At 41.5% G+C, this 21,545-nt stretch overlaps 1 protein-coding gene across 1 annotated transcript in view; it reads left to right on the top strand.

The window, feature by feature from the left end:
- Nucleotides 1-2,364: 2,364 nt before the first annotated feature.
- The window catches only part of bcar1 (BCAR1 scaffold protein, Cas family member), a 116,531-nt gene continuing 97,350 nt past the window's right edge, over nucleotides 2,365-21,545 (top strand). Inside the window, exon 1 of the mRNA XM_034196271.1 lies at nucleotides 2,365-2,898. Within this exon, the coding sequence (XP_034052162.1) occupies nucleotides 2,887-2,898 (12 nt within the window). The 5' untranslated portion in view covers nucleotides 2,365-2,886. The remainder of the gene's footprint in view (nucleotides 2,899-21,545) is intronic.

The following is a 21,545-nucleotide window of genomic DNA, read 5'->3' as shown; positions in this document are numbered from 1 at the left end:
CAACCTGTTCCAGCGCAGTAGAGGTGGATTTGGGTTTCATACAGACCATCAGTTATGAGGGATTGATGTGCACTTGACAGTTTCATTTCCATGCATCAAATTTAAAAAAATGTAATTGATCATTTATGACACAACCCAAAGATACACAGTTGGTCAGAACCACACCTGTCAATTAAGACAAAGTGCAATAGAGTGTAGCAGGAATAATTCCTAAAAACCTGGAAATGAGTCAGCATTTTTCGACGTCTGGTTCCCTTCTCTGTCTTTTGAAAGTGTTTTTGGTTAAGTGCCTGAAATAAAGCCTGTGGTTATCACAAGTTGAAGAGAATTTCAAGTTTTACGACATAAAATAGGCCAATAAATACTCCATTCGTATACTTCCGTAGCATCTTTGTGTCACAAAAAGGGCGGCTGCTAACAAGTAGCTTAATTAGACTACTAATTGTCTGACGCCAAACATTAGCCACCTTTAGCTTAGCCGTGGTGACGCGTGGCCATGCGACTGGCATGTAAAGGTTTATGGTCTAACTTTAGCTTTTTACTTTTGGTGATCGCATTTACACAAATCATAAAAGTGATGTTAACATGTGGAGATGATCCTGCTAAACATAACGTATCATAACATTTTGTTTGCCAAACAACTTATTTTCTGCAATATTCAGAAATCCAATTGAAAAATCCAATAGATTTTTATCGAGAGACCCTGTGCCACGCTAACTTTCGGGTTTGTCAACAAACATACTATTGATGATAGTGTTGTATTAATAGAGGACACATGTTGTTATTGAACCAAATTGTGCTTCTAATTGTTTTTTGACTTTCATGTTTTTTTGTAGGCGCTATAGACTCCAGTACACATTTGCATGTAGCTGTGGTGTTACTGGGCAAATAGAAATGAGAATAGCTGCCTTTATTTAACCCTCAGCTGGGAGCCTGGATGTGTCTCACACACACACACACACACACACACACACACACACACACACACACACACACACACACACACACACACACACACACACACACACACACACACACACACACACACACAGCAGGGTCTTATACCACACATTTAACCCTCAGCTGGGAGCCTGGATGTGTCACACACACGCACACACACACACACACACACACACACACACACACACACACACACACACACACACACACACACACACACAGCAGGGTCTTATACCACACATCATTCTGACAACCTAGATACTCCAATTATTATAATGATTTACTGATTTCACACTCCTGCATGTTATCAGAGGTGGGATTATTAATAACCCAATATGATTTGTGTCAGTCTTAAATGAATCTGCGACACATTGTTAAAATAAGCAGAAACATGCAACTAACTTCAGACATTGACTTTACAAACTAACGCACCACGTCAAAAGATGGGATGGAATAGAAAATAATTCAAGCTAGTTCATCATATACTGTAAATAAATGTCAGACACTGGAAGGTAACGCAAATCAACATCACAGCTAACCATTTTAAAAACTGTGGTGGAACACAAAGTTCAGTCCATTTTCAAGAGTTTGCTAATAGATTATAACATTTTAATGAAACCACTGGCTGTGATTGTTAAAAATATACTTTCTTTAAAGTTGTCAATCTCACCCTTTCTTATAGTATGTTATTTAATATTTAAATTGTTTGATTGTTTGTGAAAACGTGTTATTCTTTTATTGTACAGGAGACTGGTGACGGTTCCAACAGGTCTTATTCCTCCAACCAGAAACATGGCAGAATAATGACTGCTGCTGCACATATTGAAAACAAAGTTGTTACAGAAACATGTTTTTTCTCGGAACCGGATTTATGGGATACTGTTGTGACCTTAATGAATGTATCCTAACTATAGTAGGAATCATAGTTGTGTTGACTTCCGTGACCTGGGTGGTAAGGAAACGATATAATGTTAAATAATGATTTCATTACAACTATTGTAATGTATTTTAAACATGTTGCAACTGTCCCTGGGTAAGGGTCAGTTGCAGACAAATACTGAATGATATGTTATATGTTATCCTTATAAATGGTATGGGAAATAAGCATATTTAAATTAAATATACCGGTCTAGACCGAAAAGTCTCCGATAAACTGAGAGAAATGCAAAAAGTGTTTCATCCGTCCCCAGTCTCCCCTATCATGTTAAGAGTAGTACTGTTGTTCTGTGCATATAATCCATAGTGTGATTCAAATCCCCTAAATACATTAGCAAAATAGTTGTCTGCAATATAAATCAAGTGTAATAAATGAGCATGCAACACATTAGTGTGTTCCTTTAAGGGGGGACCGTGCAGTTGGTTTTTAAGTGCAGGATGTGGAGTGTACAGTATGCGTGTAGCGGCGGGTAGCTAGCAGGCGGTCTCTTTAAGGCTGGACTGGATCATCCATGTGGGGGCACGCGCGGCAGCACACCGCGGCACAGAGGCGGTTCTCTCCGGCCTCATTCACGGTTCAGACCGGCTGTCAATACAACGGTGGAAGTCGCTTGACCTCCAGACTCGTCGCTTCGTCGTTTAAAAGCTTTTCTTGAAGCATTTCTGAAGGGTTTCGTGAAGGAATTCGTGAACGAAGCGAGGAGCGGCTGAGATAGAGGGAAGGCGGGAGACGGAGGAGAGACAGCCGGCTGTGCTGCACGTTCATGCGGCCGCACTGCTGCTTCTGCTGATGAGACATATGCTAGCTCTCTGAAGTCAAAGAGCCACACACCGCCCTACAGCTGGATGTTTGCCTCTCACACAGGGTGCAGTATGGACTGGCTGAAGCAGGACTGACACTTGAAGAAACCCTCGTTCTTGTGGAAAAGTAGCAATTTGGGAAAAGGACCACCGTGCGGTTGAAAGCCAGAGAGTGACAGCAGCAGCAAGATGTCTGTCCCTGTGAGTATGTCAGCCCTGGGGCTCCCAACATGTCTTATTTGTATGTCCCCAAGTGTTTCATACCAGAGACTATTTGTCTACACAGCACAGCAAGACTTAACACGTCCATTATTCAATGCAGCACACACCCAGTTATACACAGTGGTGGAAAGTAACTAAGTAGGCTACATTTACTAAAGTATTGTACTTTTTACATATTTGTACTTCACTTGAGTATTTACATTTAATGCTACTTTATTATTCTAATCCACTACATTTCAGAGGCCAATATTTTACATTTTACACATGCTCTGCTGATAATGCAGTGCTTTACTACTAATCTACACAGTCATTCTATTATCTAAATTTGGTCCACATTGACCAACTACATTACTAACATTATCTTAAATGTATACAGTAACAACAGGATCAAATAATAACCATAATAATATAATACTGTGAAAATAGCCATTCTGCATAACGTGTACTTTTGACACTTGAAGTTCATTGAGCTGATCATATTTCTGTACTTTATTCTGAAATGGATCATTGTGCATAATGCGTACTTTAACTTTTTGACTACTTGATTACTTTTACTTAAGTAACATTTTGAAAACAGGAATTTTGTTGTAGTGGAGTTTTTTAAGACCATAGTGTTTTGACTTTGACTACAGTAAAGGATCTCAGTACTTCTCCCAACACAGCAGCACTGCAATCATTTCAATGTCAACTTCCATTAACCTGCGTTTATTAAAATAGCTAGCAACCTTAATGGCTGTAAAAGCAAGGCTAAATATTTACATTATGTTGGAATAAAGTACATCTCAATGTTTGTCAAATGTGTGGAATAACCAGTGGTGCAATGTTACAAGGTACAGTTACTCAAATACTGTACTTAAGTATGATTTTGAGGTACTTTAATATATTTACATTTTCTTTAGCATAGTTCCTCCTTTAATTATTGATACTTTATACACTTTGCTGAGTGATGATGCCTTTATATTTTTACATAAATAACATTTTCAACTCAGGACTTTTTCTTGTAATGGTGTATTTTGAGATTGTGGTATTGCTACTTTACTCAAATAAAGGATCAGAGTACTTCCACTTCATGTGCCAGTTTAGTGAGGCTCTTTGGTGTGAGCACCTTTAACAGTCTGCCTGTGTAGAGCCAGAGCTATTGTCTGCAGGCAACACCTTTAGACAGCTGATAATACTGTGTTAGGGATGGATTCATGTCATGTGTTGCTTTTACACAACATCTCCCATGGGCTGCAAATGCTGTAGGAAATTATTGCTATTGTGCTTTATTACATTCCTGAGGATCTGTTTCACAAACTGCCTGGAGGTCCCTGATTGTGTGTGTGTGTGTGTGTGTGTGTGTGTGTGTGTGTGTGTGTGTTAATAATTGATTAACAAGCAGATGAGCACAGCTTTTACAATGTGCTGATTCATTGCTAACGCTAGAGATCTTCATTGGGATTTCACAGTGAATTCTGCATGTTTGCACTTTCTATTTTGTGCTACATGCTTTTAAATCTTTCTTGTGCTGTCAGAATGAGTTAAATCTGTACTTTCAATCGTAGCCAAAAAGTACATTCAAAATGTTATCTTCAACACTAGAACAGGAGCTTTTATAGGTATCATGGCTGTGCACTGCGATTAGTGGCATGTAAAGAATTCACATAATGAAATATTGCAAAGTACATTTTGGACATGATTTAGATATCACTCATTATCCTGATTGAGCCAGGGATAATGTGCAGAGAGCTGGGTATTAAGGAAAACAAGAACATAGATAGGACGAGCAGGTTCCTGATGCGAAGTGTCATTTAGTGTTTACTTCCTGTCTGTCTTCTTCTGCTGTTCCCTATGGTGTTTACTTCCTTTCTGTCTTCTGCTGATTTATCTGATGCCCAGCTCTCTGTCTTGTAACCTCTTTCCTCCCCTTGTGCAGTTTTTTGTTTGTGTTCTCTTTTTCTTTCCTGGGGACAGTTCTGCCACTATTGAAACCTGTTTTGTGTTCTCCACAAATATAACAAAAACAAGTCAGGCCCCCCCAACACAAATAGTCACGTAATGGGCCAAGTTAACATTTATTAAAATACATCAATATGAACGTGAGCATTCCTTTAACAAAAATAAAAACATCACTTTGCTAGAACAGTGATAATAAAACAATGCTCCATAATGTGCTCAAAAAATAAATACATAATACAATTGTGCAATCCCTTTGCTAGAACAATAAGTTATAATACTTTGCCACTTTGCAATCTGTGCAAGAAAAAAGGAAAAGAAAGAAAATGCTGATATTTGGCAAAAAAGTGTGTCTTCTTATCACAGCATTAGTGGCTGCAATGAGCCTGCTGGGCACTGCACATTTCTTCACAACGGGGTTGCAGGCTCAGTGGCGGCGCCAGTGATTTATTTTGGGGGTGCTGTGGGGTAGCTTGACGTTTCATAGAGGGTGCTCAAACATTTAGGGTTTCCCATTAATGTACCGGGTGCTACAGTGGAACTTTCTACTGCAACACTCCCCACGCATATACACAATGGTCCCGCGACTGTTACAATGAAGGCTCGACAGTCAGCTCACGGTATATAGGTGTAAGCAGGGGTCAAGTGCTATTTTTATAGGTGGTATGTGGACCTCACATAGGGGGGTCCGGGGGCAAGCTCCCCCGGGAAGATTCGTTTTTTAAATATTGAAGTAAAAAGCATCAATCTGGTGCACTTTGAGAGCAAAATGAAGAGATCTATGGATACATCTCTCAACATCCATATGAAACAGAACTGTAAAGAGATTTACTTTTTCTTTATGGATATTTTACAAATCACCCTTTTAAACTTTATTCTTTTTTTACTGTCATATAGTATTTCATACCTATTTTTCATTTATTCTCTTGTTTTTTTTATAACTATAATGATCATATAAACGTGTGCCTCGGAAATAATTGTTTACATTAATGGTGACCAAAATGTTTGAGACCCACAGAGATAACTTAGACTAAAGTGAATTATCTAAACACTCAGAGAGTCCTTTAGCTCACTGAGACTCTCAGTCTGACAGGAGAGGACTCTCCTCCAGCTTGTTGTGGAAAAAGCTCCTTATATCCGTTACGGAGCGTCCACACAGCAGCGTGCGTTGACGCTTGGCGGTGGGCGTGTCTGAAGCTTGGGGATTTTTTGCGAGCAACGCGACCAACAACCAATCACATGAATCTCCCGCCCCCGACATACAAAGCAATAGCAATGTTAAAACGAAGTAAACTGGATATAAAATCCCCAAACAGGCGAAAACCTACCAGTTTCACCCACTGTCTCTACCACCTCCCTCCATGCCTCCCTCCATGCCTCGCTCCTCCGGTTTGTATCCCGGTAGATGAACAGAGACTGATCAAACAGCACCGGGTGATTCACTACCGCTACAATGAATTTTCCCTCCATTTTTTTGAATATGAGGAAATGACCTGCGTAGTCTCTCCCAGCATACACGCGGTTTGATTGGCTAGCGCTTGTACTGGCTGATTTGCATAAACGGGATTTCATTGGCTGACGCCTCCGTCGAGGCGTCAAAAGTTGAACATTGCTCAACTTTTGACGCCAGCTACGCCAGCAACGCTCCACGTCGGTTCCCAAAATGCAGTTCGGCTAAAAGTGACGTCACCCCATTCAAAGTGAATGGGCAGAAGCGTTGGAAGCTTCAACGCACGCCGCTGTGTGGACGGGCCGTTAGCGTAGCTCGCTAGCACCAGAAGCTAACAACTACGATCTCCGGTACCGGTGTGCTCTCTCGCTCGCGCACACAAAATGGCTCGTTCCACACGCACACACAGAGCCGAGCTTGAATGAAACACAGAGACCCAGACGTACTTGTACTATACTGTATCATATTATTTTCGAAACAATAATTTTCCAAATTATGATTTTATTGAAATAAAAAAAAAAAGTCTAACAATTTTCCCTCCTGGTCTCTCGTCTCTCGTCTGTCATGCCTCTGCGCCCCCCAGGCGGGGCGTGCCCCCTACTTTAGGAAACACTGCCCTATACTAATAAGATGGCCAAGACACACCCTTAACAATAAAACCGTTCCATACATGCAGTCTTCTTTTGTCCTTGGATTGTGTTGGCCATAGCTTGTAGTTCCAATAATAGCTAGTAAACCCTGGCCCTATAACACTAATATATTAAGATATTAAGGCGTAGACAGGTATTCTTTCAGGTGTTTGGTTGACTGACAGCTGTCTGTGGTGGTTGCTGCTCTTTTATCAAGGCCTGCATTGAATGGGTTAACGCCGACCCTGTCTCTTTTAATGGAGGTGTAACTGATGTTGGAAATAGAGCAGTGGGTGTGCATGTGGCTGCTCTCCATGGCTGTCGTCTCCACTCATGTGAGATGCCGTGTGGAAGGTGCAGAGGCGGCTCCCGCTCTCTGTGGCAGGATGTGTTCTGATTCGCTAAACTTGGCTTTCACACATGGACCTGCTGCCTCCTGCTATTTCATGAGGCACACTGAAGATATGTGTTTGTGTGTCTGCGTGTTGGTTTGTTTCAAGCAAAGCATGTGTGATCCTGCCAGAGAGCAGCAGATTGTGTAACGCAAAGGCAGAAACTGTGCTTCATAAAAGTGATGCACCCAAAATGTATTGGATGCATCTATTTTTGTTGTTGTGTGTGTGTGTGTGTGTGTGTGTGTGTGCGTGTGTGCGTGTGCGTGTGCGTGCGTGTGCGTATTTTAAGACTACTCCCATCTTCTCTGACAGCATTCAGTCCGGCAGGCAGACATTAAGTAGGTCTGCATTCTCCAAAGAATTTGCTGTGTGTTGCTCACAGAAGTTTGGATATAAATATATAAGCAAATGTTCAGCTCGGTGCTTCTCTCCACAAGCTTGTGAGATCTCAGTGGTAAAATGTTCTTTAACTTTCAGAATCATTTTGATGTGCTGAACACACTGTTACTGCCAGTGGTTAGAAATACTTCAATGTAGTTTCTGAGGAAATCTACACTATAGCCCCGCTGGGATCATTGTGTTCCACAGTATGTGCTCAGTTTGTTTTCCATTAGTTATGTGGCAATAGAATGGTGCAGAATTTTTTCCTAAATCCCAGAAATGAGTTAGCATTGAACCATTTCCGGTTACCTCATTGAAAATACGTGATCACTGCACCACTCTGTAACTTGTGAAGTGTGCTGATTGGTCATTGATTTGGCCAAAAATGGCTAGGGATACCCTGGTCACTGGTTTCAAGTGATATCAATAGGCGCTTTCACGCCGGAGTACTTTTCCCTTTTAGTTCCGATAATTCCTGGGATTTTGCGTTCACACCAAAAAGAGAACTTAGTTCATGAGAACTTTTTAGTCCCTGCTAGAGAGCAGGTACTTTCCTGGGGAGAAAAGAAGTTCCAATTTCTGATTGGCTGGGTTAATTACAAACCACGCCCCGTAAAACTCAGAAAAGTTTTGTGAAGCCGCCATTGTATTAGCTGGCATTAGCATTATTAGCATTATTAGCATTAGCCCCGCGCACCAACGCAGAGAGACTAACTTATGGCAACACAAAATAAAACATGGGAGCGGTGGAGATGAGGAGGTGTCGGCGTTCTGCTGATTTACTCGGAAGGCTTCAGTAGAAGCTGCTGGGAGTCTCTCAGTCCCCAACTCCGGGGACTTCCGGCCGGGGACTTCGGGCGGCAGTATACGCTGTGAAGTTGTTTGCGGCCTGCCAGTAAACCCAAAGCAGAAGAAGAAGAAGTGACGTCAGCGGCTTCATTTGCGTAATCTTCCCTCAGGGAACTTATTCCGGTGTGAACGCGATCTGTACTTAGTTCCATCGGGGAACTAAGTGCTGGGAACTAAGTGCTGGGAACTAAGTGCTGGGAACTAAGTACGGCAAAGCGGCTAATCAGCTGATCTGATACTAATCACCTATTGGCTTTTATCTATTGGAGTCAGAGCTTCTGCATAAGGGACCTTTTCGATGTGTTGGTGTGTTAAGTCATGCTTAAGGCTCCATAGACGGCAATATCTCAACAACTTTGGATGGATTGCCATTGTGGTGATTTCCCAAATTGTTGCTGTATAATACGCCATTGGTCGGCTAATTTTAATTGAGTTGTTCTCTGATAATAAATGGAATTTTGGATTGGACCTTTATATATCAGTACAGGACACGAGGTGTTTCTTTTCTTTTCTTGGCTGCGGTATAAGATTTCATGGTGCTAGTGTTGGCTCAGCTACATGGTTACAAACAAATAATTCTAAATGTGTTTACTGTTTACTTTCCTGAGTGATAGTGGGGTCACTGTTGGTGTGGCAGATGTCTCCATGTACTGCTCCCTCATTCTGTCAACTGTACTTAAACTAGTGACATCAGCACACCTGCGTATTACCCAGTGGAATCCTAGTTGCCTGAGCAACCGTTCCCATGATCCCTCTGACCTGGTCACATCCCACACAAACACACACAGCCGTGCTTTCCATGACGCACATGTTACATGACAGGTTTGTTCCTAGAAACAGTGTGTGTGTGTGTGTGTGTGTGTGTGTGTGTGTGTGTGTGTGTGTGTGTGTGTGTGTGTGTGTTTCTGGAGCATGTTCAATTGAGCATGGTTTAATTTTCCGATCAAACAGGGGGAAAGAAACAGGATGTGTTTTGTGCAAAACCACACACACACACACACACTCACACACATGTCTACTGTAGCAGTAGAGAGCAGGGCTGGGTCAGATATTTATAGAATTGGAAGCGAGAAACCTGATTTCACAAGCTCAAAGCAGAACACATTAAAGGGGCCCTATTCTGTTCATTTCCAGTAGTGTCTCTACTGTGACGTGTCTCCATGCTTTAATGTTCAAAAAGCTCTTTATTTCTCTCATCCTGCCTGTGCTGCAGCACCTCTTTTCACCCTCTGTCTGAAACCAGAGCCCAGTCTGCTCTGATTGGTCAACCGCTTACAGATGTCCTGCCTATCACAAATCAATGTGTTTTAGTGCTAGCGAATAGAAGCGTGAGTGTTGCTTAGTGATGTCACTATGTTGCGGAAGTAAACCGAGGAGTCCAATGGAGGCATTTCCGGCAGGAGGGGAGTGTGTGGGATTTTAGCCTTTGCAGACCACAAACAAGCAAAATGTGGCCTCTAAAAAATACATTAACATTCAGATTGAACTTTAGAAAGTTTGAAGCTCACTGTTATCTGATACACATTTGACATTCAATCACCATACTGATGAGAGGAGTCAGTCTCAGGGTTTCACACACATATGTCAGTGTTTCCCCTACCATTGTCTTGGAGGGGCGCTGCACCCCGCCAACGGAGCCCCGCGCCCCCCCTGAAATTCAAGGTGTTTATTATTATTATTATTTGTATTATATATAGCACCAAATTGCAACTAATCTATATCTACTGTCACTTTTCACATTGAACATGTGCTCTTTTATTAATTAAACTAAATGCTTTGATTTTATGATGTGAGTTTAGTGTTTTTGACCCTAAGAAACACTGATGTATTGATAACAATAATCCACAGCTCCTCTCTCTGCTCCAGAGGATTAAAAAAAAAAGATATCCCAATGCCAACTGTGTATGTGTACAACATTTTAAAATCTAAATATAACATTGCGGTTCAGTATTGTCTCACAAAAAATAATCATGTTTGGATATTTTATTTAAAACGTGAAAAAATCACACAAATATTCAGGTGATTCAGTTTGAGCACTGAAGGGTGTGTGGATTATTTAAAGCAGCGTGTCCACTGTGAGTGTGTGAGAGGACACAGAGGAGAAGGTTAAGTGCTTGTCATGCTGACTGTGTGTTTTCTCCTCTCTGCCTCCTCCGTTTGTGTGATCCCTAAATGGACACATGTGGAATACATAAATTCAGTTTTAAAATGTAATGCAGGCAAACAGTTTTTACATTCATGCATGCATGATTCAGGTGTGTGTGCATGTGTGTGATTGTGTCTGCACGATCATTCATGCATCTCATTCAATAAGCGCATGCGGGGCATATACATAAATACATACATATATGTGTGTGTTTGTGTGTGTGTGTGTGTGTTCATCCTAGCTGATTGTGGTTTAGTATTTACAATGCTAAATGTGTGTGTTGTGTGTCACCATGTTGGGCTACGTTATGTTTGTGCTTGTCACACACACAAACACACTAACAAATGCCACCTTCAAATACCCTGCTATAGGATAGGTGGGGTTTCCTGAGGCGATGTACAGGGACTGCTTAGCCTGTGCATTCCTACTGTTGTGTGTGTGTGTGTGTGTGTGTGTGTGTGGGGGTATTTGCAATTGTAAGGCATTTCACTTCAATATTAATCATTGCTGCTTAGATATATAAGCCCCTTCCTCCATCTCAGTGCTCTCTTACACACACACACACACACACACACACACACACACACACACACACACACACACACACACACACACACACACACACACACACACACACACACACACACACACACACACACACACACACACACACACACACACACACACACACACACACACCTTGCATCTCAATTTCCCACAGCTCTTCACGTTGGTTGAGAGTTGCTAGGGGCAACAGCAGGGTCCGCTCAGTCACATAGGGAGCCGTGTGCTTTTTCAGTGACATTGTGACGTAAGGACAGTGAGACGAATAAGCCCATATACAACAATCCGGCACAGTCAAATCAAAAGAAGAAAACTATTTTGTTTAATATATTTTTTTATATTTGTATTTATTTATAGAAGGACCATGCATACAAAAACATTAATCTCAGCAAAGAGAAGAGATGCAATATGCCAGATTATAGCTAATAGCTAATCTCCATCTGTGGTCCTCAGGCAGGGTCATAACAATCAATAAACAAATAATAACATTTCATGATCTCTTTCAGTCAAACAATTTTAAAACCTGATTTAAGTACAGCTCAATACATTAATACATAGTACACTTGAAATACACTTACATGATCTCGGTCACTCAAATAATTTAATATATTTAGGATAATTCAGATTTATTATAACTTGAGATAATTCATCCCCATCACTTATATCAACCAATCAAAATAACAGCTTGAAACATGGTGACATCACTAAAAATTGGTTCGAAGCCTCACTAAAATATGTTGCTTACAAATCCGGCTAGTCAGCTTAACTGGAATGAAAAAAGGAAAGGAAACAGTTAAGTGTCTGTTATAAACATCCAGCACAGTTTACAGATTGACTTCCTGTTTCAACTCTGACGTACTGTACTGTAGTTGTGCACTGAGGGATGTTTAGTCTTCAGTTTCGGTTTGACCTGAAATTATGGACAAAACTATGAAAGAAAGCAGAATCCAAACTGAAGGTCTGACCTGTCTCAATCTGAGACTTCAGCAGTCGTTTTTTACTGCGTCTACTACTTGCTGAGTTTGCACGATCACCAAGCTAACATCACACAAGGTCATTGTCTCTGTTTCAAGACAATATGGAAACATGACATGCAAAAGTAATATACAAAATATAGCAACTCTCTTCTTTCCTTCTCATGATTCCTCAGTGAAATTGCAGCACGGCTCTCGTGGCAGAGGCAGCGAAGTGGCTGTCAATAATATATGATTGGTTTACATTATGTAAGCTTCTTATTTTTTAGTTTATGTATATTTGTTTAAATGACAGCCATCACCTCGGAAGAAATCATATCTTATTAATCCCCCAAGGGAAATTCAGTTTTCACTCTGTTGTTGTTTACAGTTTAAATGCGCATGCAAACAGGACCGATACACATTATGTACACAATGCATACATGCACAAACAATAAACACGAGCTGTTAGAACAAAGGTGCTTCCATTTTTCGGAGCCCTGGAGCAGTTTGTGGTACGGCGTCATGCTCAAAGACCTATTGGCCAGGGGTCTCATTTATAAACGGTGCGTACGCTCAAAAGATGGCGTACACCAGTTTCTACGCAATGTTTGCGATTTATAAAAAACAAACTTGACGGAAAAACGTGCGGTCCTCCACGCAAACTCTAACCCATGCGTACGCACTAAGCACACACACGGGAGAGACGAGAAACTGCGACACCGTTGGCAGAAGGAAGAATAGAGAGAAATGTGTGGAAATAATACCATAAATAAAATGTTACCTCTCATTTATCATATGAAGAATTCATTTTCAAACATTGATTAAAGCCAATCTTAAAATGATTTAACAAACGCCTGTTTGAGACTCCTCGATGCACACAAAAACATAACTTGGAGAAATAAATAAATACGGAAATGTTATTGATCACACCTCGATTATGTTCTCTTGTTAAGAAATGTATTCTCATAAATGATGCGGTAAGCAGGAGGACAGAATTACTTTAAACTGACGCCGTTTTGCATTTCTATAGGTTGTAGATACGAGCATGGTTTTATATACTATCATGTTTAATAATGTTTTATGCCGTTCGCCAATAGCCTACTTGATAAGTCGCTCGTAAAACACAGGAGGTATGGAAACTATAGAACACCATAGTAAATTGTACAGCTAATATAACACAACACATTAGTTGTATTTCCTTTAACTGGTGGATTATGGATATATAGTTGCTGATTGACAGCTGGAAGACAAACCACCAAATACAAACAAATAATTCAGATCCAGTCGTCATGACTCCACTCCGGAGGTATTCCCCGATCATTTCTTACAGTTTCTCATCAAGGGGGTGTCTCCTGTCCCCGGTACAAACACACTGCCTGAGGAAGGCTATGTGTATTTTTTTGTCTTTAACCTTTTTCGGGCCATTTATTTATTTATTTTGGTGACGATCCGACCTCCATGCTGCTACTCTGGTTCAAACTGCATCCACCAAACAATATGATTTATCTCCACCTCCCCAAAATAACCAAAATCTGACGGTTTGAGATGTCTTTTTTAGTGAATGGGCGTTTCTTTCACTATTTATAGGCAAATATGGGCGTTACGTGAAGCCCGGAAAAGCTGCGCCACATTTCGAGTTGATTGTGATTTATAAAGGGAAACCGGCGTAGGAAGTGCCGTACACACTTTCCTCGCCAGTACGCAATGTTTTGTGAATCGGAAAATGTCTGGGCGTATTTATTTGCTTTGTCCTACGTAAGCAACCTTCCCACGTCAATCCTACGCAAGGCTTTATAAATAATCCCAATGAGCTACTGCCACCCTAAATTCTAATATCACATATAACTTCAATTATATATGGAGCTAATTATCATAAATTGGCCAAAATACAATATGAAATGCTTGGCTTTAGTCAAGTTTTGTGTGTATGTGTTTAACTCAGTGTGAGTCTGTGAGATGTGTGACATTTACCTGGAGATAAACACTGTTTCTAAGAAAATGTTACCCTACCAGGGCTCGACAGTAACGGTTGCCAGGTCAACATCTCAAACGAATGTTCAAAGTGATTCAACTGATGAAGCGCAAGGTGAACCCGAACGAAAAGCAAAGAGGAAATGTGTAAAGCTTTGGGAGGCGAAACATTCTGCTCCGTTGTCCATTCACTTCTGGTAAAACTTCCTTCAAAATAAGAGTCCCGATCTTATTACTACCAAAATAAAAGTGCAAAACGAAACTTTACCATAGGAAAATATTGGCACACACATATAATCACTTCTATAAAAAGGTAACACACTTTAAATATAGTTAGACATATTAAAGGTACAGCATTAATAATTAATATCTAATTCTTAACTGTGAATGGTTTTAATTTATTTAACATTAGAAAAGTATTAGTCTGGTCAATCCAAGACTTCAATGCTGAAGGGCCAATGGATCTATGGTGGGGGTCCGCACAAAGGTCAGGAAAACCCACATTTGAAAGGGAGACAACGGATGACCAAGAAACTAGTGACTTGCTCAATTCATTTGTGAGGGATCTGTGAAGAACATGACAACAGCTGCGCAACTGGTGTTTTGTATACCAGCAATTGAGGGTGGACAAGTTTACTACCACTTAAGTTTCAAATAATTGCGTTAATTATTTATTGTAAAGCATTTGAACATAATTTTCTGTCACATTTTCATTATTAAGTTGATGTATAACTGTATAGTATCTTAATTATTTAAAATATAAGGTGACTAAAAATGGCAACCGTATTGGCAACCAAATGAGGCCTGGTTGCCAGCCTGGCAACCACTTTTAAAAGTTAGCGTTGAGCCCTGCCTACTGTGAATCTTTATATGATAAGAGAGTGGATTGTATCATATTAACTTGCCAGAAAGTTAAAATAATTTAATTTAGATATATTGTAGCACATAATAATAAATGTAAGGCAAAAATGATAATTATTATTGAAGCAGCTCTGCTAAGCATTAAGCACAAAACACATTTAAGCCAATCATAAACTGGAATAAAATATGAAAATATACTAAGAGCTGAAAGCTACAGATGCATCTTTCCTCCCCAACACCACAATATTAGTATCTGGATTTGTGAAACATTTGTCATTCCACTGAGCATCTGATGAAGCCTAGAATTCCTGGTATTTCTGTTAGACAGAGGCAGGTAATATATGCAGAGCATAAGCAGGATAGCAGTGTGTGTATAAAACAGAGACATCGAGGTGCAGAGCTGTCAGTACTATCAGCACATTTCACACTTTGTTGCTTCTGGGTAAACTGTCTGTCAGTTGGAACAGTGTCAGGTACGGCAGCAGGGTGTGAGCCTACTGTTACAGTTAGCTGAGCATGCATCAGTGTGATGCCTTGTGCGTACATATGCACATACATGCACTGTGTGTTTGTGTTTACCTGAGGCTGATATGTCAGTTTTTTGTGTCAACACGTTGGTGTTTTCAGACACATCTTTAATAAATTGTCACTGAATACAGGGGCTCCACAAGGCTCCGTCATTGACCCACTCCTTTTCTTCTTCATATTGGGAATTATGCTGATGACCCCCAGCATTTATTCTCTTTTTCAAACAAACTTGTTTTCTCTGAAAACACGGCAGCAGTAGCTCATGTGGATTGCTTCTGTAGTACATCCGCTACCAGATGCTAATGCTAGTTTAGAATATTGTCAAAAGGAGCTGGACTATATATATGAATATATACAAATATGCTGGTCGATAAGAAACAAGATTGCAGTACAACAATGTCACACACAGGTCATTTAGAAACAATTGTCTCCATGGGTAAACAATAAATAAATAAAATAATTTTTAGCGATCTTTATCAAAATGTGTTTTTATGCTATTGAAGAATTTCAAAGACTACTAACATCTGATATATTTCTAAAGTTTCAAATGGCTTTATCAGCCTTAAGAATCCCTTATGTATTGGACTTGAATTTGAATTATGGTTTTAGCAGAAACCTTGTTTGTACCGTGTATAATACAGTGTGTTGTTCGGGGTGATGTTGTGTCCTCATCCGTGCCTCCATTAGCCATAAATGGTTTAGTATTGATAGCCAGTATGCTGGTACAGAGTTTCATTGATTGATGGACATGTAGGCTATATCTACAGTTCATGATTCAAATGCACCGAACCAAATAACATTCTACAGTCTCTGATGCCCCTTTCACACCAACGCGTTTTCAGCTCCGGCTCGGAGCTGGAGCCTGAAAAGTACCATTTTTTCCTGTTCACACCGCAGAGGCGCCGCCTCTTAGCTCCGGAATCCGGTTCACTTCCAGCTCCAAAAAATTGTCGGTCTAGAGGCAAGAGCTTCGGAGCTAAGAGGCGGCGACGCTTACGTCTCTCTTACGTCGAGGCGGGGGCAGGGGCAGATTCGTCGTTGAAGTAGATGCTGAAGACCACAAAGAAGTCTTGCATTTCGCATGTGATGTTTGTAAAGTTCCAAGTAAAGTCATCCCTTGTAAAGTCGTCCGATGCCTTCCATTTCGTTTCGTAAAAGGATAACCAAAGCGAACAGTGCTTCAATACAATCGGCCATTGTTGTTGTTGTCGATGTGAGGGATATCCGCGCGGTTTGGATTTTATGAAGCAGGCACGTAAACGGTGACGTCATGACGCAGCAGCGGCAGCTCTGGGCGGTGTGAACAGAGCGGGAGCAGAAAAGGGAAACCGGAGCTGAACCAGAAAAGCTCCCGCTCGGAGCAAGAAAGGGAAAAGCGCTGGTGTGAAAGCCGCATGAGAGATGCAAAGCTCCAGAGGTGACACTGTCTCCCATCAGTGTCTCTGCAGTGTAAGGCTGTAGTAGTTTGTGTATTTGTGTTGAACAACCAGGTTATGGTACACAACACACACAATGTAGATGGATCCATGTAATGAGGAACCAAAGCTCAACTTTAGCAACAGGTTAGCACAAGAAGCTGATTGGAGAGGAGTCTATCAACCTATGCAGCTCATAGTGTGACAGCTACAACAGCGACAACTAGGGCTGAACGATATACCGTGTCATGGCGATAACCGCGATATGCGCATGCGCGATATTCACACCGCAGGGACGTGCGGTTTGATTCATTTAAAAAAAAAATGCTAACGCACTTTAGCACAGAATTCAAAAATAAAGATACCCTTATTACTTATCGAAACTGCACATACAATATATCCGATTAAAGCTAAGACTCCACAGATTATTTAAGTATAGTATCTAAGCGATCCGATCTCGCGACAGGGGAAGCAAACACAGACATCACAAACATAGATCACAACACGTACCTTTACGGAGCTTTTATGGGAGATCGTCTCACCGTAGCTGTCAATCTGATCAAAAGACGTGTTCAATGGCATTAAAACAAGAAAAACGCGGCTGAATCGGTTGATCCATAGGTTAATAATGTATCTGTGGCTTTGAAGCAATTGTTTATAATCCATAATTCCATTTTTATGTAAAAATCAGAGCACAAAAGTTAGCTGCTAATGGTAGCCACCAGAGTGTATGCAGCTTCCGGTTTTGGCTACGCGTCACTCTCATTCCTTATTTGGTAATGTGTGTATTAGACTGCCGCATAGCCAAGACCGGAAGCAGCAGCCACTCTGGTGGCATTAGCAGCTAACTTTTGCTCTGCGATTTTTACATAAAAATGGAATTATGGATTATAAATGAAATAATTGTTTTATAAAGAGATGTTAAAAACCTATGGATTAACCGATTCAGCCGAGTTTTTTCTCGTTTTAATGCCATTGAACACGTCTTTTGATCAGATTGACAGCTACGGTGAGACGATCTCCCCTAGAAGCTCCGTAAAGGTACGTGTTGTGATGTCTGTGTTTGCTTCCCCTGTCGCGAGTTCGGATGACTCAGTGATGATACTATATACCTAAATAATCTGTGGAACCTCAGTTTTAATCGGATATCTTGTATGTGCAGCTACGATAAGTAATAAGGGTACTTTTATCTTGAGTTCTGTGCCAAAGTCCGTTAGCATTTTTCGCTCAGGGGTAATTTAGATGCTTCTTATGAGACTTGTGTTTTGTTTTGGTAAAAATGGTTTGTATCGTCAATTAGCTGAGATTATTTCCGTTAATCTGGTATAACACATTAATAGGTTCTTAAATATTAATATCCCCTGAGACACAGTGTCGTGAAAAAATAAATAAAGTACCCGCCGGGACCTTGGGGCTTAATAGGTTAAAAAAAACGCAATATATATCGCAGGGGAACAAAAAAACGCAATGTCAGTTTTTTTCAATATCGTGCAGCCCTAGCGACAACGAGTGAGTTGTGTGGAAAAATTCTATGTGGGTATCGTTTCAACATTGTATGTCCACAGAGTGACTGTAAGAGAATATTTTAATCTGATCTTGATTATAGAGTTTCTTAGAATCTGTGATACTGCAAACATCTGTTTGTAAGTATCAGTCAAAAACTCCTCTGTAAATTGAGGTCACAGGTCAAACGCTTCTCCTATATCCGTGGGGGAAGGGTCCAGGCCTGTCTGCATTTCCTTAAGACAAGTAGATTATTGTCTCCCATCTGCTATTGATTAGGTAAACGCGGGCTTCTGTGAGCCCGCCTCTCCTCATGTTGATGGGTGTTGGGGCTATTCCGGGGCAGAGATGGCTTGGTGGGTGCACAGGACGTGTGAAACCGAGTGACCTCCCCGGCCGTATTTTGCTGTACTGTGTTCAATAAACTCTCAGTGCTTTGGCTAACGACGTTCCAGACTCCTTCATTTCTACCTCAACATTGCAACAACAGAAGTTTAACTTCACACAGACGACGCCATAGCCCTCACCATCCACACTGCCCTCTCACACCTGGACCAGAGGAACACATATATGAGAATGCTGTTCATTGACTACGGCCCAATCCCAAACCACTCCCTCAACCCTACCCCTCCGTGATGGAGTGAACTCCGTCTGTAGCCACACTCGCAGCTCAACGAGGCTCCCTCCTGTCAGATGGAGGGAGTAAATACAGCAGCAAGCTTTGGGACGGCCTCCCCTCTCTCCGGCAGAAACAGGAAATGCCGTAACTGTATGTAACAACGGTTTCAAATCAGCATCTCTTAGACAAAACGTTTAAATGAATAACTCGAATAAAACTCCAAACATCTTTCATTGTGTTTCAAAGCTCTTTTAGTTTTAAACCTGATGTTTATAAGCTTCTTAGTTTTTGCAACGGTCTGTAAATATACACAACTTTATAATAAAATGTACACATTTACCTTTTTCTAGACTAAACACAGGTATGATCCTAAGTTAAAAACATATGAGGTTATCATGAGGTTGTTAACATCGCAATTTATCAGTGGATGTTTGCTGGAACTACTTGTAAACAGCGTGTTTCCTGACGGACACACACAGCGTGACTCCGGTCAGGTAGAGACCGGTCTCAAGTCAGCACCGCTGCAGACTCGCTGTTTGAGGGCTTGATAGACCACTCCCCCTCCACACTCGTTGCTTTGGAACAGCCCTCAATATGGCGGACCCTCCGCGTGAACGCGCAAACGGAGGGGTAGGGTGTAGGGGGGCGGTTTGGGAATGGGCCTACAGTTCAGCCTTCAACACCATTGTGCCCTCCAAGCTGGTCATCAAGCTCAGACACCTCAGGCTCAACAGCGTCCTCTGTGATTGGATCTTGAACATCCTGACGGGCAGACCCCAGGCAGTGCTGGTGGGAAACATCCTCCACCCTGATCCTCAACACCGGAGCCCCTCAAGGCTGCATGCTCAGCCCTCTCCTCTACTCCCTGTTCACACACGACATGCATGGCCCCAGACAGCTCCAACACTATCGTGAAGTTTGCTGACGACACGACCGTCATCGGCCAGATCACAGACGGCGACGAGACGGCGTACAGAGAGGAGGTCAAACATGGACTCTTCACACCATCACCAAAAAAGCTCGACAGCGGCTCTTCTTCCTCCACAGGCTGAGGAGGTTCAACATGGACTCCAGGATACTCTGCAACTTCTACAGGTGCACCATAGAGAGTATCCTGACCTTCTACAGGTGCACCATAGAGAGTATCCTGACCTTCTACAGGTGCACCATAGAGAGGATCCTGACCTTCTACAGGTGCACCATAGAGAGGATCCTGACTGGCTGCATCACAGCCTGGTACAGCAGCTGCACCGCCCTCAATCGTAAGGCTCTACAGAGGTTGGTGAAAACTGCACAGAACATCACCAGGACGGAGCTGCCATCCATGGAGGACCTTTACTCCCAGTGGCTCAGGAAGAAATCCCTCCGGATTATAAAAGACCCCCATCACCCCAGCCACAAACTGTTCAGTCTGCTGCCGTCTGGCAGGCGTTACCGCAGCATCAGGACTACAACCACCAGATTCAGAGACAGTTTCATCCCACAGGCGATAAGACTGTTAACCTGTTAAGCCCGAGAGACCCTGGTACCGGGGCACTGCCGCAACATCTTGCAGGAAACAGTGTCTGAGGGCATGTTCATTTAATAAACTATGAATGTTTTATATCCATGTAACGGGAAGAAACTCATCTAACTGATTTTAGTTAGATTTTACTTTTTTTAATTTTCAAAATAAAACCCACAATGCTAACACTGAGCCTCTGAATTAGCAACGAGTGAACAATGCTAACAGATTACCGCACCGAAATTCACTCACAAAACCTTATTATTTATCTTTTCTGCACATCCATGACATCGTTTCACATTGTGAGGTGACACAGAATCGAAGGGTACCCTCATCATCGCTCAATTATACGAACTCGCGGAGATAATAACAAGAACTAGATATCATCTGAAAGCTGTGATTCGAATGGTATGAGTATCATCACTGTGCGACCAAAACTCGTGGCAGCGAAAGCCAGCAAAGACAACACACAACTTCACTTTACGGGGCCAAAACGGCAAATACGTCTTACCTTTGCTGTTTTCTGATCAAAAGTTGTGTTCAAGGGCATTAAAATGCAGATAAACGCTGCTGAAGGTTAATCCAATGTCTCTGTGTCCCTTTGAAATGATTACTGATAATTCATCGTAATATTTATGATCAATAAGCCTAATTTTCAGTTTTCAGAGCGTAACGTAGCTTTCGGTTTGGGCAAACTGCGTGCGCACCACTCCTCAATGGTAATGTGTAGGTGGATTTAGGAACTTCTCCTCGATTCTATTGGGTCTAACGGTTCAAAAGAGGTGTCAATCACCAAAATCGACCAATGGTTTCCAGAGATAGAGGCAAATACACCCAAATGACCCCATAGGTGGTTTTTTTTTTCTAAACCACTCTAAAAAGGTCAAATTAGTGGAATGCTGTGCAACATATAGTTCTTT

The sequence above is a fragment of the Gymnodraco acuticeps genome, unplaced genomic scaffold (assembly GCF_902827175.1).
Source record: "Gymnodraco acuticeps unplaced genomic scaffold, fGymAcu1.1, whole genome shotgun sequence".
Taxonomy (NCBI): domain Eukaryota; kingdom Metazoa; phylum Chordata; class Actinopteri; order Perciformes; family Bathydraconidae; genus Gymnodraco; species Gymnodraco acuticeps.
This window is presented reverse-complemented; position numbering and strand designations above follow the sequence as displayed.